Raw genomic sequence first — 14,017 nt, forward strand, 5'->3', positions numbered from 1 at the left:
TTAGTGTGATTGGTCAATGTCACAAGGACAATGGAAATAAACTAGTTTCATAGTTCTTTTAAAATTCACAATGCTGCGGGTCTTGCAACAATCCTCTACATGAATAAAAGAAATTATAATGTTTGACACACATCAATACCTGTTAAAGGGAAATTAAAATTAGTATCAGTGGAGCACTTGATGATGATATCTGTTATCTATGAGATTCTGTAAAACATCATAAGGGATTTCTGGGACAGAAAATGTCTACATATAAATAGTATGGGTGTGCCTTTCAAATTACTTATTACTTGAGCTAATCACCTGAAAATCAATATTTCCAAAACATGAACATCAAGGATATAGGTATAAGGAACACTATCTAATGTAATATTTACATTTGGATGATAGTTTCTCATCAGCCATTATATCAACAGATCTCAACTACCACAAGGACATAAACTGGTTCAAAGGCAACTCAGAACACAGTAAATGCATTAATACATACTATGCACCAATAGAGTGAGACCAAGCAATGCAGTTAAGAAAACAGTTGCCCAAAGAATGCCCACTCATTCTGCTAAAGAAGAAATGCAACAAGGTATCATACCAAATGCACAAACTTATCCAGTCTGCATAAAAAAGCAAGACCCACACAAGAATTAGCAACGAAGACCATCAAGAGGTACCAATGCTTCCTTAGCCTGACATGGATTGAAGGCCATCTGTCAAAGGCTTTGAAGTGATTAATAATTGCAATACCTCATTTCTACCCGACTAGCTACACCACACATATATACACACTAATATCATAATTCTTACAAAGTAAAGAACATGGGAATGCTTTCTAAAATACCTTAGTTAAATAAATTTTCAAATTCTTAATGCAATTCTAGTCGAGTGATGTGTTAGTTTATCCAAAGGGATGCCATTTGATGATGTAATAATCTCTCCATACATTCTAAATATAATTATACCACACACACATATAATCTGGTATTGTCAAGTGTTATCTGTACATAAAACAGATTTGGTTAAAATATTGAAAGTTTCTCATCAGTGTCATGCCTTCACACCGTGGGAAAAACAGTCATCTTGATAAAAGCGTTACCACATGCTGTAACTTTAAATACTTCCTGTTCTGAGAACCACAGGTTAAATCATGACAATCATAAGGCCCAAAAGAGACTGAAAAATAGTTGCAACTCTCATGCTATACTATATCCCTAATAACATCCTAAAGCCCTCCATTCATGTAGTTACTTTAATTCTCCAACCTTCTAGCTTACTCGACTATAATGGGATGGTTTCAACACCTGTTTCAGATACCACCATGGCTTGAGATACTGTTGCTGATGTACCCTCATATGTTGGTTCAGTTGTTGGAGTAGGCTCAACTACAGGCTCTGGGTCAGCCTTTGCAATAGTTTCTTCTTCCACTGCAACTGCAGATGGTTCAACCACTGGCACAGACTCATCCCCTGGGACATCCTCAATCACTGGAGTTGGTTGAGCTGCCTGAATCTGCTCTGGTGTTGGTGTCTTTTCTGATAATATTGGGAATGTTTCCTTAGAAAATAAATTTTTGGATACTCACTAAATGATTTTGACTTGAGTAACAGAAGTCTGACTTTATTCAAATGGTATATATATATTTCCTGCATATCATAGAAGGTGACTAAAAGGAGTGGGATCAGGGGGCTGGAAATCCTCCCCTCCATTTTATACTTTTCCAAAAGAAGGAACAGAGACAGGGGACCAAGTGAGGATTTCCCCTCTAGGGCTCAATCCACCTGTTCTTGATGCTACCTCACTAATATGGGAAATGGCAAATGTGTGGGAAAAAATGAAGACGAGGAAGTATAAATATGTACATGTGGGAGGCAAGTTGTTAGAAGCAGTGAAAAGTTTTTATTGAGGATGTAAGGCATGTGTACGTGTAGGAAGAGAGGAAAGTGATTGGTTCTCAGTGAATGTAGGTTTGCGGCAGGGGTGTGTGATGTCTCCATGGTTGTTTAATTTGTTTATGGATGGGGTTGTTAGGGAGGTGAATGCAAGAGTTTTGGAAAGAGGGGCAAGTATGAAGTCTGTTGTGGATGAGAGAGCTTGGGAAGTGAGTCAGTTGTTGTTCACTGATGATACAGCGCTGGTGGCTGATTCATGTGAGAAACTGCAGAAGCTGATGACTGAGTTTGGTAAAGTGTGTGAAAGAAGAAAGTTAAGAGTAAAGGTGAATAAGAGCAAGGTTATTAGGTACAGTAGGGTTGAGGGTCAAGTCAATTGGCAGGTAAGTTTGAATGGAGAAAAACTGGAGGAAGTAAAGTGTTCTAGATATCTGGGAGTGGATCTGGCAGCGGATGGAACCATGGAAGTGGAAGTGAATCATAGGGTGGGGGAGGGAGCGAAAATCCTGGGACCCTTGAAGAATGTGTGGAAGTCGAGAACATTATCTCGGAAAGCAAAAATGGGTATGTTTGAAGGAATAGTGGTTCCAACAATGTTGTATGGTTGCGAGGCGTGGGCTATGGATAGAGTTGTGCGCAGGAGGGTGGAGGTGCTGAAAATGAGATGTTTGAGGACAATGTGTGGTGTGAGGTGGTTTGATCGAGTAACGTAAGGGTAAGAGAGATGTGTGGAAATAAAGAGCGTGGTTGAGAGAGCAGAAGACGGTGTTTTGAAATGGTTTGGGCACATGGAGAGAATGAGTGAGGAAAGATTGACCAAGAGGATATATGTGTCGGAGGTGGAGGGAACGAGGAGAAGTGGGAGACCAAATTGGAGGTGGAAAGATGGAGTGAAAAAGATTTTGAGTGATCGGGGCCTGAACATGCAGGAGGGTGAAAGGAGGGCAAGGAATAGAGTGAATTGGAGCGATGTGGTATACCGGGGTTGACGTGCTGTCAGTGGATTGAATCAAGGCATGTGAAGCGTCTGGGGTAAACCATGGAAAGCTGTGTAGGTATGTATATTTGCGTGTGTGGACGTATGTATATACATGTGTATGGGGCGGGGTTGGGCCATTTCTTTCGTCTGTTTCCTTGCACTACCTCGCAAACGCAGGAGACAGCGACAAAGTATAATAAATATAAAAATATATAAATAATACATACACATATTTTTTTCATACACATCTGCCATTTCCCGCATTAGTGAGGTAGTGGTAAGAACTGAGGACTGAACCTTAGAGGGAAAAGCCTCACTTGGCCCCCTTCTCTGTTCCTTCTTTTGGAAAAATAAAAACAGGAGGGGAGGATTTTCAGCCCCACTCCCTCCCCTTTTAATCGCCCTTTATGACTAAACAGTGAGTAGTAAAAGATGAATATACTGATGATCAAACTGAGAGATTGAGTGAAAGTAAATTGTTTAGTCAAAGAACAACAAAAACTCTATCTGTTGTTACCAATTTATACAAATGGTAAACCATTATTTCTGATAAACCAAAGGTTTAAACAACTCAAGAGTCTTAAGTAATCCAGTGATTAGAAGTGCTCAGTATGAGATGATAAACATACAAATGGAATTCAAAAATAATACAATAAACAATTTCATGCATGCAAATGTATTATAACATTCCCAATGTGAGAATCTTTCGAATAAATTTAACAAAAAGTTAGGGTTATCTTTCAATAAATCATATGCATAAAATACAGTCAAACCCCTAAGTGTCAGTTTCTGCTATATGCCCAATAAGCCTCTCCTTGTACTCATATGTGGAAGAGCCTTGCAGAATCTTTCACTGATATTTCTTTCACTCATGAGGTCTAACAGCTATTTCAACCAGTTACACCTTCTCTCGTCCAACCTTCTATATTCTCATCAGTGATCATAAAATCTTGGTAAATTACTATGAACTTTTACCAATTATTTTACTTCCTTCTCAGTTTTAACTTTCAAACTTAACTTCTCTTGTTCATCATCCCCTACTCCCACGCCTCTTACAGAAAAATCTTATGAACTAATTGCAGTCACCCAGTCATATATTACTGTTCCACATCATGACAGTCTTATAACTTCCATATGCACCCATCATGACATCTGGATATCAACATGTTTCTAATTATTTCCTTGTATACTGTCTTGTCTTTGCTGGTTTCCACATCTAGCATAATATGAAAAAAAAAAAAAAAAATCCTTGATCATTTGGTCACCTTTCTGAAATATCCAAGTCTGGTTCTTACTCATTGCATTTACAAATTCACCAAACTCTATTTCAACTTAAATGTTTCTTTGAATGGGTATCATGCACTTTCTTTTTAAATCATTGTCAGAAAAAGAAAAATATTCAGTCTGAGATACACAGGGAATAAGACGAGAATGCATGATACCAACAGAACACTTTTACACAAATGAAAGGTAAAAGGAACACCAAGAAAAGAAAACTAGAGTGAAATTACAAGTTCTGACAAAACCCACTTCTATGAGTTGTGATCCTATAAACACAGAACTTAGGTAATAAATGATTAAGGCTGTATACAGCATGTCTTTTTTTTTTAAATTGTATTTTCCTGTGTCAGCATGGTAATGCCTAGAACAGGCAAAAAAAGGTCTCATTTGCTCACATCCATTCTTTATCATGTCCAATGCACCAAAACCGCAGCCTCCATCTACAACTAAACCCCACAGACCTTTCCATGGTTTTCCCCTGTTGATTCATATGCCCTGGTTCACTCCACTGACAGCAGCTTACCCTCTGTATACCACATCACTCCAATTCACTCTATCCAATGCATGCCTTTCACCCTCCTGCATGTTCAGGACCTAATCACTCAAAATCTTATTCACTCTGTCCTTCCATCTCCGATTTGGTCTCCCACTTCTCCTTGTCTCCTCCACTTCTGACACATATATCCTCTTTGTTAACCTCTCCTCATTCATTCTCTATACATATCAAAATGATTTCAGCTCAACTTCTTTAGCTCTCTCAACCATACCCTTCTCTTACCCTATCATTACTCACTCGATCAATCCTTCTCATTATATACTGTCCGCAAACATTTCATCTTCCACATGTTCACCCTCTTTCGTACATTTTCATCTACAGTCCAAGCCTCACATTCATACATCAATGGGACTACTATACCTCAAACATATCCACTTTCACCCTCCCATATGATAACCTCACTTTCCACACAGAAACTAACCCCCCTACCCATTCATCTATGCTTCCATGGCTCTATTTGCTGTCATGTCCACTACCAGGTATCTCAAACACTTCATTCCTCCAAGTTTTGTTCATTCAAACTCACACCCCAACTAACCACTTATCCCTGTTCTTACATTCCTCCCTTCCATACATCATTCCACACATTTGTCTTCCGTTTCTCTTTCCACTGCTAAACCTTCTAACCTTAATTCTATTAACATCTACTCTCAACTTTCTTCTTTCACACACTCTCCTAAGCTCAGTGGCCAACTTCTGCAGTTTCTCAAATGCATCTGCCACCAGTGCTTTGTTGTTAGTACACTGACTCACCTTCCAGAGTCCCTCTCTCCAAGACTTTTGCATTTATTTTACTTATCACTCTACCCATAAAAAATTTAGCAGCCATGGTGGCATCAAACACCCCTACCATAGACCCACTTCCACCTGGACACTTTACGACCCCCTCACACGCATCTTATTCTCGATAAAAACTCCTTATCGCTCCTAATAACTTTCCTCCTGTTTTACCTACCTAACCATATCCCTGATGCCTGCTCCCTCTGGGAACTCCAATCAAGGGGGTGGCCATGGCAGAAGAGTCTTAACCTATCCCTGTCCATATATGCCTTTCCAGCATACATGTAATAAATATAAATCTATAGTGTCAAACAGCATAGCAGAGCAAACCTCTGAATAGTTCTTTTCATTGAGCAACAGAATGAGGCAGTAAATGTAAAGACTGGTATAGTAAAACAAATATTGTTGTACAAAGCTCAAAAATGTAAATGTGTGTAAATCCACACAGGTAATGTGTAATTGTCAACATACTGATGCATCAAAAATGATTAAGGGGCCTTATTCAACTCACCTCTTTAGGTTGAATAAAAAAAAAAACTGCTTGAAATTTACTTGAAAGTTTTATTAAAACTTAATACAATGGATGTGGTCTACTTGAAACTTTTATTATAATACAATGAATGCATTCTACTTGAAACTTTTATTAAAACTTAATAAAATGGAAATGGTCTAATTGAAACTTTTATCAAAACTTAATACAATGGATGTGGTCCCAATTTGCTGCTAGTTCAGCTGAAAACAAAGAGAAAGGATAACAATAAAAAGTATGTGTTTGCTGGAGGAAAAGGTCCTTTTGCTAATCTTCTTTGAATATAATGATCTTATGTTATTCTTTATCATAATGCTTCAATTTTAAAGTTTAAACCAATCATTTCACTGTATTTCCTTGATGCAAAATGTATATATAATATGCAATTCAACAACAATTAGGGGAAAGAATTACAAGAAAACACTAAAGTTATGAAAAAAGTTTCATGTGTAAAACTTCGGGTGACAATCATAAAAGAAAAAAAGGAAGATAAGGTTGCTGTTCATTACAATGGAGTTTGAGAACTTAAATTTTCATATTCTTAGAAAAAATTAAATGAAATTTAAATTTGGCCCTATTAGATTAATGCACTTCCAAATTGCACAATAACCTAAATGATAGAGGTCTTTCCACATCCTGCGAGTCTACCATTGTGTAGGAAAGTTGCCCTAATAAAAATACAAGGAAAAAAATTCAAACAAAATAAAGAGGGGGAAAGTTTGAACAATACAATTGCAAATGGCAATCAAACCAAAGGGTTTTTAAAGCTTAAGCATCCTAACAGTATATATGTATATATGCTTGGGAGTTAGAAAATGGTTGAAACAATTCTTTTTTTTAGAAACACATTTCCTGTAAATTTTTCTCTTCCTTCTGAGGTGGTCAAGGCCCCTTAAAGTGCAATGAAACTGAACACTTGTAATATCTGAAGAAAGGATGAGCTTCATATATGTAATGGCTGAAGTGTAAAGCAGCCCAACAAATGTTCTATGGGGAATCTAGAAATTTACGGGATAAGTGACATACAGTAATCAGACACATTTAAGAATGATTTCTGAGGGAAAGTGGTACATATCATTTTACATATTACGTCAGGCTATCACTAAGGAAGAAAACCTTAACTGCTTAATCAAATGAGCATAATGAGTAATTTAAAGTCATACACACACGCATATATATTTTTTTTTCATACTATTCGCCATTTCCCGCATTAGCAAGGTAGCGTTAGGAACAGAGGACTGGGCCTTTGAGGGAATATCCTCACCTGGCCCCCTTCTGTGTTCCTTCTTTTGGAAAATTAAAAAAAAAAAAACGAGAGGGGAGGATTTCCAGCCACTCGCTCCCTCCCCTTTTAGTTGCCTTCTACGACACGCAGGGAATACGTGGGAAGTATTCTTTCTCCCCTATCCCCAGGGATAGGGGAGAAAGAATACTTCCCACGTATTCCCTGCATGTCGTAAAAGGCAACTAAAAGGGGAGAGAGCGGGGGGCTGGAAATCCTCCCCTCTCTTTTTTTTTTAATTTTCCAAAAGAAGGAACAGAGAAGGGGCCAGGTGAGGATATTCCTTCAAAGGCCCAGTCCTCTCTTCTTAACGTTACCTCGCTAACACAGGAAATGGCAGATAATATGAAAGAAAGAAAGATATATATCAAGCTGAAGGGATCTGTATAATCAAAAATCTTTTATAACTTTGAAAATAGCAAAAGGAAAGAAAGCATGATTGCATATGTATCACATATTCTAATGTAATTCAGAACATATTCAAAGGTAGATGAAATGGTTATCTGGTTAAAAGGATATGATTAAAAGGCACTCTTGGCCTTTGGACTGAGGAGGGTGGATAATGTTAATCTTTAAAAGGGGTCTTCAAGCCGAAATATATATAAAGTGTATTAGATACGGTTGATGATCACTGAATGAAGAATAGAAGCTTATCTATCTAAATGAACACTTATGTATAACAAACTGTAAAGAATTCATTACACAATTTTCTTGTGAGACTCCATGAGCACAAGTATGGAAAAGAACTGCTTTTCTTTCTTAATTGTAGTTACCTGCTTTTTGAGGCAGATACATTCCAGAAAAGAATCAGTAATTACTGCAGCATATGTGATACTCTGAATCATACATTAATCCATTTACTGTTAATACAAAGCTTTATACTTTATACCATGGTGCTGTCATTACATATTCGTTTTCATAATAAACTTCATTCTTATTTATACTTCTCATACAAATAATATATATAAGAAAATACAGAACTAAATGTTAAGAAGAGAGAATTACCTTTGGTCTACTAAAATACATATGATCACTGCAGAGTATGGAAGGTTACAATGAAATCAAGCTTAACTTTAGATAAATTTATTTAATTTCCTAAGTAATGACAGCATTTAAGAGCAAGTATTAACTATTAGTTGCTGTACATTCCTATGTTTGAGCAAAGCCTGGTGTTTTCCCTTGACAAAAGATCTAAGTAATGCATCTTAATATCTACACATTTGCCACCATGGGGAGATATAAAACTTTCATGGAAGACGTACACTGTACAATGATACCTGAGGAAGATTTGCTGCACTGCATCATTTAAGTTAGCAGTTGCCTGAGAGTTTTTTCATGTGAGGATGAGAAAATTCACTGCATCATGTTAGGTAGCAGTTGCCTGAGTTTTTTTTCATGTCAGGAAGAGGAAAGATTAGATATCAACCTAAGGGAAAGTTAATACGTAAACCATAAGGAAGGAACATTGCGATGCATCCAAAGTTTCTGTGCTCAATATTCCAGAGGTTTTTAACCAGTTATACAGTAACCCTTTAATATTTCAGATGCCAGAATCTGCAAGTACTAGTACAATTAAAATTTAAATCATAAATAAGAAGTCTTCAACAAATTTAATTTAAGCAACACATAGAATGATGTATCAAGATAAAAAAGGAAAAAAATTATGTACACTGCATTCAAAACAAGTTCCTGTACAGAAAAATATTTAATATTACCCGAGTATGAATTTAAAGCTAAGAAAAGGAAGTCAAGTTGCTAAATTTGTGCGTATGATCACCTAAGCTTTCTCAAAATCTAATACTCATTACACTCTGAATTAATCGAGAAATCAGCAAGTCATTCCCAACTAAAGTCAGTGAATATAATGGCTGCCAAAAATATTTCTATATACATGTAACAGCCCCTGACTACCATGTATATGTAGCAGCTTAAACATATATGGTAGCTTATGAGATGAACCTCCTTATTTCCTGTAATAACTGCAAAATATCTAATAACAGTTCATAAGTAATGTCACAAACTGTGGTGTTTTGTGTGCTTGTGTTATTATGAAATGAAAACTGATATACATACTCTGATGTGATATCAATAACTGCTAAAAAATGTATTACTACAATAAATAACTTTTACTGCTAAGCACCTGATGTCTCACAAGCCACTGGTTCTGAAGCTCCAGGCCCTGCTGTTGCCACAAATTCAGTAACTGTAGGTTCTGTGGGTACAAGTTCCACAGCTGTAGCCTCTGCGGGCAAAGGCTGAACAGTTACAACCTCTGTAGCTATATCTGCTGTCTCTGAAGCTACAGGTTCAACAGTTTCAGCCTCTGTAGCCACAAAAACTACAGTTGCTAGCTCTCCAGCCACAGGTTTAACAGCTTCAGCCTCAAAATCACCAGTTTTGACTACAGCCTCAGCGGACTTTGGTTCGACACTTTCAGGTTCTGCTACTACAGGTTCTGCAGCTATTGATTCTGTAGCTACAAGTTCAGCTGATGCAGATTCTGCAGTCAAAAGTTCTGTTGATGCAGATTCTACAGTCATAGCTTCTGCTGATGCAGATTCCGTAGCTACAGGTTCTACAGCTGCAGATTCTGCAGCTACAGTTTCAACGGCTGCAGGCTCTAAAGCCATGGCTTCAGCAATTGCAGGTTCTGAGGCCCCAGATATAACATCTGTAAACTTACTGGTCACTTCATCTGATCCTGTAGAATTATCTGAAGTTAAATCGGCAGCAACTGACTCACCAGGAACCTCATCAGCTAATGGGGTAACAGGTGCAGGTGATTCCGCTGTTTCTGAAGTAGCTTCATCGACCACAGTTTCAACAGGTTCAGCTATACCAGTACTAACTTGGGGTTCAGCTGGAGCAGCTTCTACAACTTGTTCAGGCTCTACAGGTGCTGTGGAATTTAGTATATACCAATTACCAGATTATAAGGATGAAAGCAAACACATAATTGGGTTCAATAATTTAAGAGGATTCTCTACAATAGAGGCATTACTATTTGGAACGATCACTAATATCTAGATAGCAATGAATCAATGGTGTTACAAGTGTCCATGAAATGAAGTACACTTAAATCACTTAAGTACATGAATGCATCATAAGAGATAGGTGGTGATTTAAGAGAGAGATACGTACCAGCTAAAAAAGTGAAAGATACACTACAGCCCACATTATGCATGGATATGTGTGTGTACACATGTGCATATGTTCAAACATCCAAAAACTGAACTGGTCAAGGATGAAACATTTAGTTTTGCCACTTACTATACAATCCTATTGCTTTTAAAAGCTTAACATTTACACATACCAAAAAATACAACAGCAGAAAGAACTGAAATATTTCCTGTAAGAAAGCAAATCAAAATGTTACAGCATGTATTTCAAACCAAACAGTTTGATGAAATTTAACATTATAATTACATCAGCAATAGACTAGCTCCACTAACAGCCTCTAACAAAATGAAAGTCACAATTTCACCAAAGAATAATGGTAAGTGGCTACGTCACTGCTGAACAATAACAATGTTACATCATCACTTCCTCAATATAATCACTTTCTTCAAACATAGCTAATTCTGTCTCCTTTCTTTGAACAATACAAATTTGAATTCATCTCCAAAGAAAGGAAAACAAGCACATTTCTTGTGAAATGACCAACATTGTAAGTATACGTATCAATCCTAACATCACACACAAGTCTTAATCTATGCAAAGTATAAGACAATCAGTATTGCCCTATGACTTGACGACTTTTTACCAAAAGGCATGATTACCTTCCATTGTACTCACAAAAATGGATTGTTCAACCAGAGAAGTTTTGTACTAAATGTGTCAGTATATGCATAGTATTACATCATTAAGCATTTTTTGAGCCAAGTCAACAGTCAACACAGCATCTAACCCAGAAAGCTTAACAATACACAGATTGGCATTAGGATCTACAAGTATCTTACTCATTAAAGAATGCCTAAAATTACACCAAGAGGTAGTCTACAATGTCCCTGTTGTGTAGCAGAAGCTGTTATGAGGTACCACAAATATAACAAGACAAAAACCATGAAAAAATGTTTTCAAGTGGAATAGTGATACACCATAAAAATCAAAGCAAGCTGCATCCTCATTCTATTATACCAATTACTAAATCATATGTACCTCAATAATGTCAATGCCAGCAATCTCTTCATGGGGAAAGACAAACATAGGGTACTGAAAACATGTGTTGAATCCTTAAATTCTGGAAACCATCATATGAAGACCTATGTAGTTTAGTAGTAGGCACTGGGAGTAATTCTATGATGAATTAATGTTTGTGGGATTTCCTTCAGCCCCCCTACCAATTTTTGGCATTTGTACATCTACTATATGTTGCCTTGACCGCAAGAGGTGCATATTTCAAGAGACCACCACTCCCTACATGCAATTCTGAAACGTAAATATGTGTGGAGCTTGGCTATGAACAAGGGACTTTCATTTTGGTAAGTTATATATGACTACTAGAGAGTGGATGAGATTAAATGAGGCCATTCTTTATCAGTTCCTAGTGCTACCTTATAATGCAGGAAGCAGGAAGTGGGAAATAAGTATAAAAAATATAAGCATAATGATGTCAGACCAATGTTCTTTCTTAGCTGAGATGGCATGAGCAACTGAAAAGCACTAATAAAGGTCATCTCATTTCATATCTCAACTACTAATGCCTAAACATATTCACTAACACCAGGAATACTGCCAACACATTACCAATGTCTAAACATGTTCCCTAACACCAGGAAAACTGCCAACATATTACCAATCACAAAACCTTCCAAATCACCAAACTTCCCTTCCTCCTACCTCCGTATCTCATTTCCTTCCTCAGCATCCAAACTCGAGAAAAAATTATCCATAAGAGAATCAAACAACACATCCCAATCTCATCCACACAACCTGGCCTCAGAGCTGAACACTCTACCACCACACTACACACTGAGCTCACACAACATATCCTAAATGTTTTCAGAACAACCACATCCCCATCCTTGCATACTGCGAGTAGAAACACATGTCTGATGTTGTCCCATAATGCATCCTCACACTGATTAATACTCGACAAAACCCTCCACAACAAAGACAAAAAGTGGCTGCCGAATTTCATAGCAGGTTGCCATGCTAGAGTCACTCACAATGGCTTTACTTTTAAAACGAAAAACTCCAGAGTTCCCATGGGAGCAGTTTTTCTCCAACTCTCTAATCTCCTTTTACACTCTCTCCCAATACCTCCGTCAAACTTCATTATGAAGGTTCTTTTTATGCAGATGACCTCACAATCACATCACAACACCCTGACACCACAGAAGCGATATTATACATTTCTTTATCTCTAAAGCTGTTTTACTGTGCATCCTTAACCTTTTAGCCATGGAATTAATCTCCAGCTTCATTCCTGAATAGTGTAAATTCTGCAGTAAATTCCGAAAACTGTAATTGCACCTATTTTTTTTTTTAACAGTTACGACAAAGAGGATATATGTGTCACAGGTGGAGGGAACAAGAAGTGGGAGACTAAATTGGAGATGGAAAGATGGAGTGAAAAAGATTTTTAGCAACCGGGGCCTGAACAGGAGGGTGAGGTGCATGCAAGGAATAGAGTGAAAGGGTAAACCATGGAAAGGTCTGTGGGGCCTGGATGTGAATTGGGAGCTGTGGTTTCGGTGCATTACACGACAGCTAGAGACTGAGTGTGAACGAATGTGGCCTTTTCTGTCTTTTCCTGGTGCTACCTTGCTGGGGAGGGGATTCCTATTTCCTGTGTGGTGGGGTAACAACAGGAATGGATGAAGGCAAGCAAGTATGAATATGTACATGTGTATGTATGTCAATGTCTGTTGATATGTATAAGTATGTATTTGTGCATGTATGAGCATTTATGTATATATATATATATATATATATATATATATATATATATATATATATATATATATATATATATATATATATATGTGTGTATATTAGTGGATGGGCCATTCTTTATCTGTTTCCTGGTGCTATCTCACTGATGTGGGAAACAGTAATTAAGTATAATAATCATAAATAAATAAATTATTCAATTAACTTGTTCATGAGATAGCTACATACATTATGGAGAGAAACATGTTTAACTATACACAACAATACAATGTACCATATCTTATTTATCATTTTTCATTACACTTAATCGCCATCTCCCGCATTAGCGAGGTAGCACAAGGAAACAGACAAAGAATGGCCCAATCCACCCACATATACATGTATATACATAAACACCAACACATGCACATATACATATCTAAGCATTTCAATGCATACATACATATACATACACAGACATAAACATATATACATATGTACATATTCATACCAGCTGCCTGCATCCATTCCTGTCACCAACCTGCCACACATGAAATAGCATTCCACACCCATGAGGTAGTGCTAGGAAAAGACAAAATGGCTACATTCGTTCACACTCAGTCTCTCTAACAGTCATGTGTAATGCACCAAAATCACAGCTCCCTTTCCACATCCAGGCCCCACACACCATTCCATGGTTTACCCCAGACGCTTCACATACCCAGGTTCAATCCAGTGACAGTAAGTTGACCCAGGTATACCACAATGTTTCAATTCACTCTATTCCTTGCAAGCATTTCACCCTCCTGTAGGTACCATATTACTTACTAATATATGCTGGACATCTTGCCAT

General features: G+C 37.4%; 1 protein-coding gene across 5 annotated transcripts in view; it reads right to left on the reverse strand.

The window, feature by feature from the left end:
* Positions 1–14,017, reverse strand: part of AIF (Apoptosis inducing factor) — a 65,601-nt gene that overhangs the window by 38,032 nt on the left and 13,552 nt on the right. Inside the window, exons 4-5 of one of the 5 annotated variants that reach the window (XM_071673610.1) lie at positions 10,034–10,189; positions 1,296–1,526 (exon numbers count right to left, since the gene is read on the reverse strand). In XM_071673610.1, the coding sequence (XP_071529711.1) occupies positions 1,296–1,526; positions 10,034–10,189 (387 nt within the window). Of the gene's footprint in view, positions 1–1,295; positions 1,527–9,973; positions 10,190–14,017 lie in introns of all 5 variants that reach the window. The other 4 variants (XM_071673609.1, XM_071673608.1, XM_071673612.1 and 1 more) reach the window with 4 other exon arrangements.

This window comes from Panulirus ornatus, chromosome 19 (assembly GCF_036320965.1).
Source record: "Panulirus ornatus isolate Po-2019 chromosome 19, ASM3632096v1, whole genome shotgun sequence".
NCBI lineage: Eukaryota > Metazoa > Arthropoda > Malacostraca > Decapoda > Palinuridae > Panulirus > Panulirus ornatus.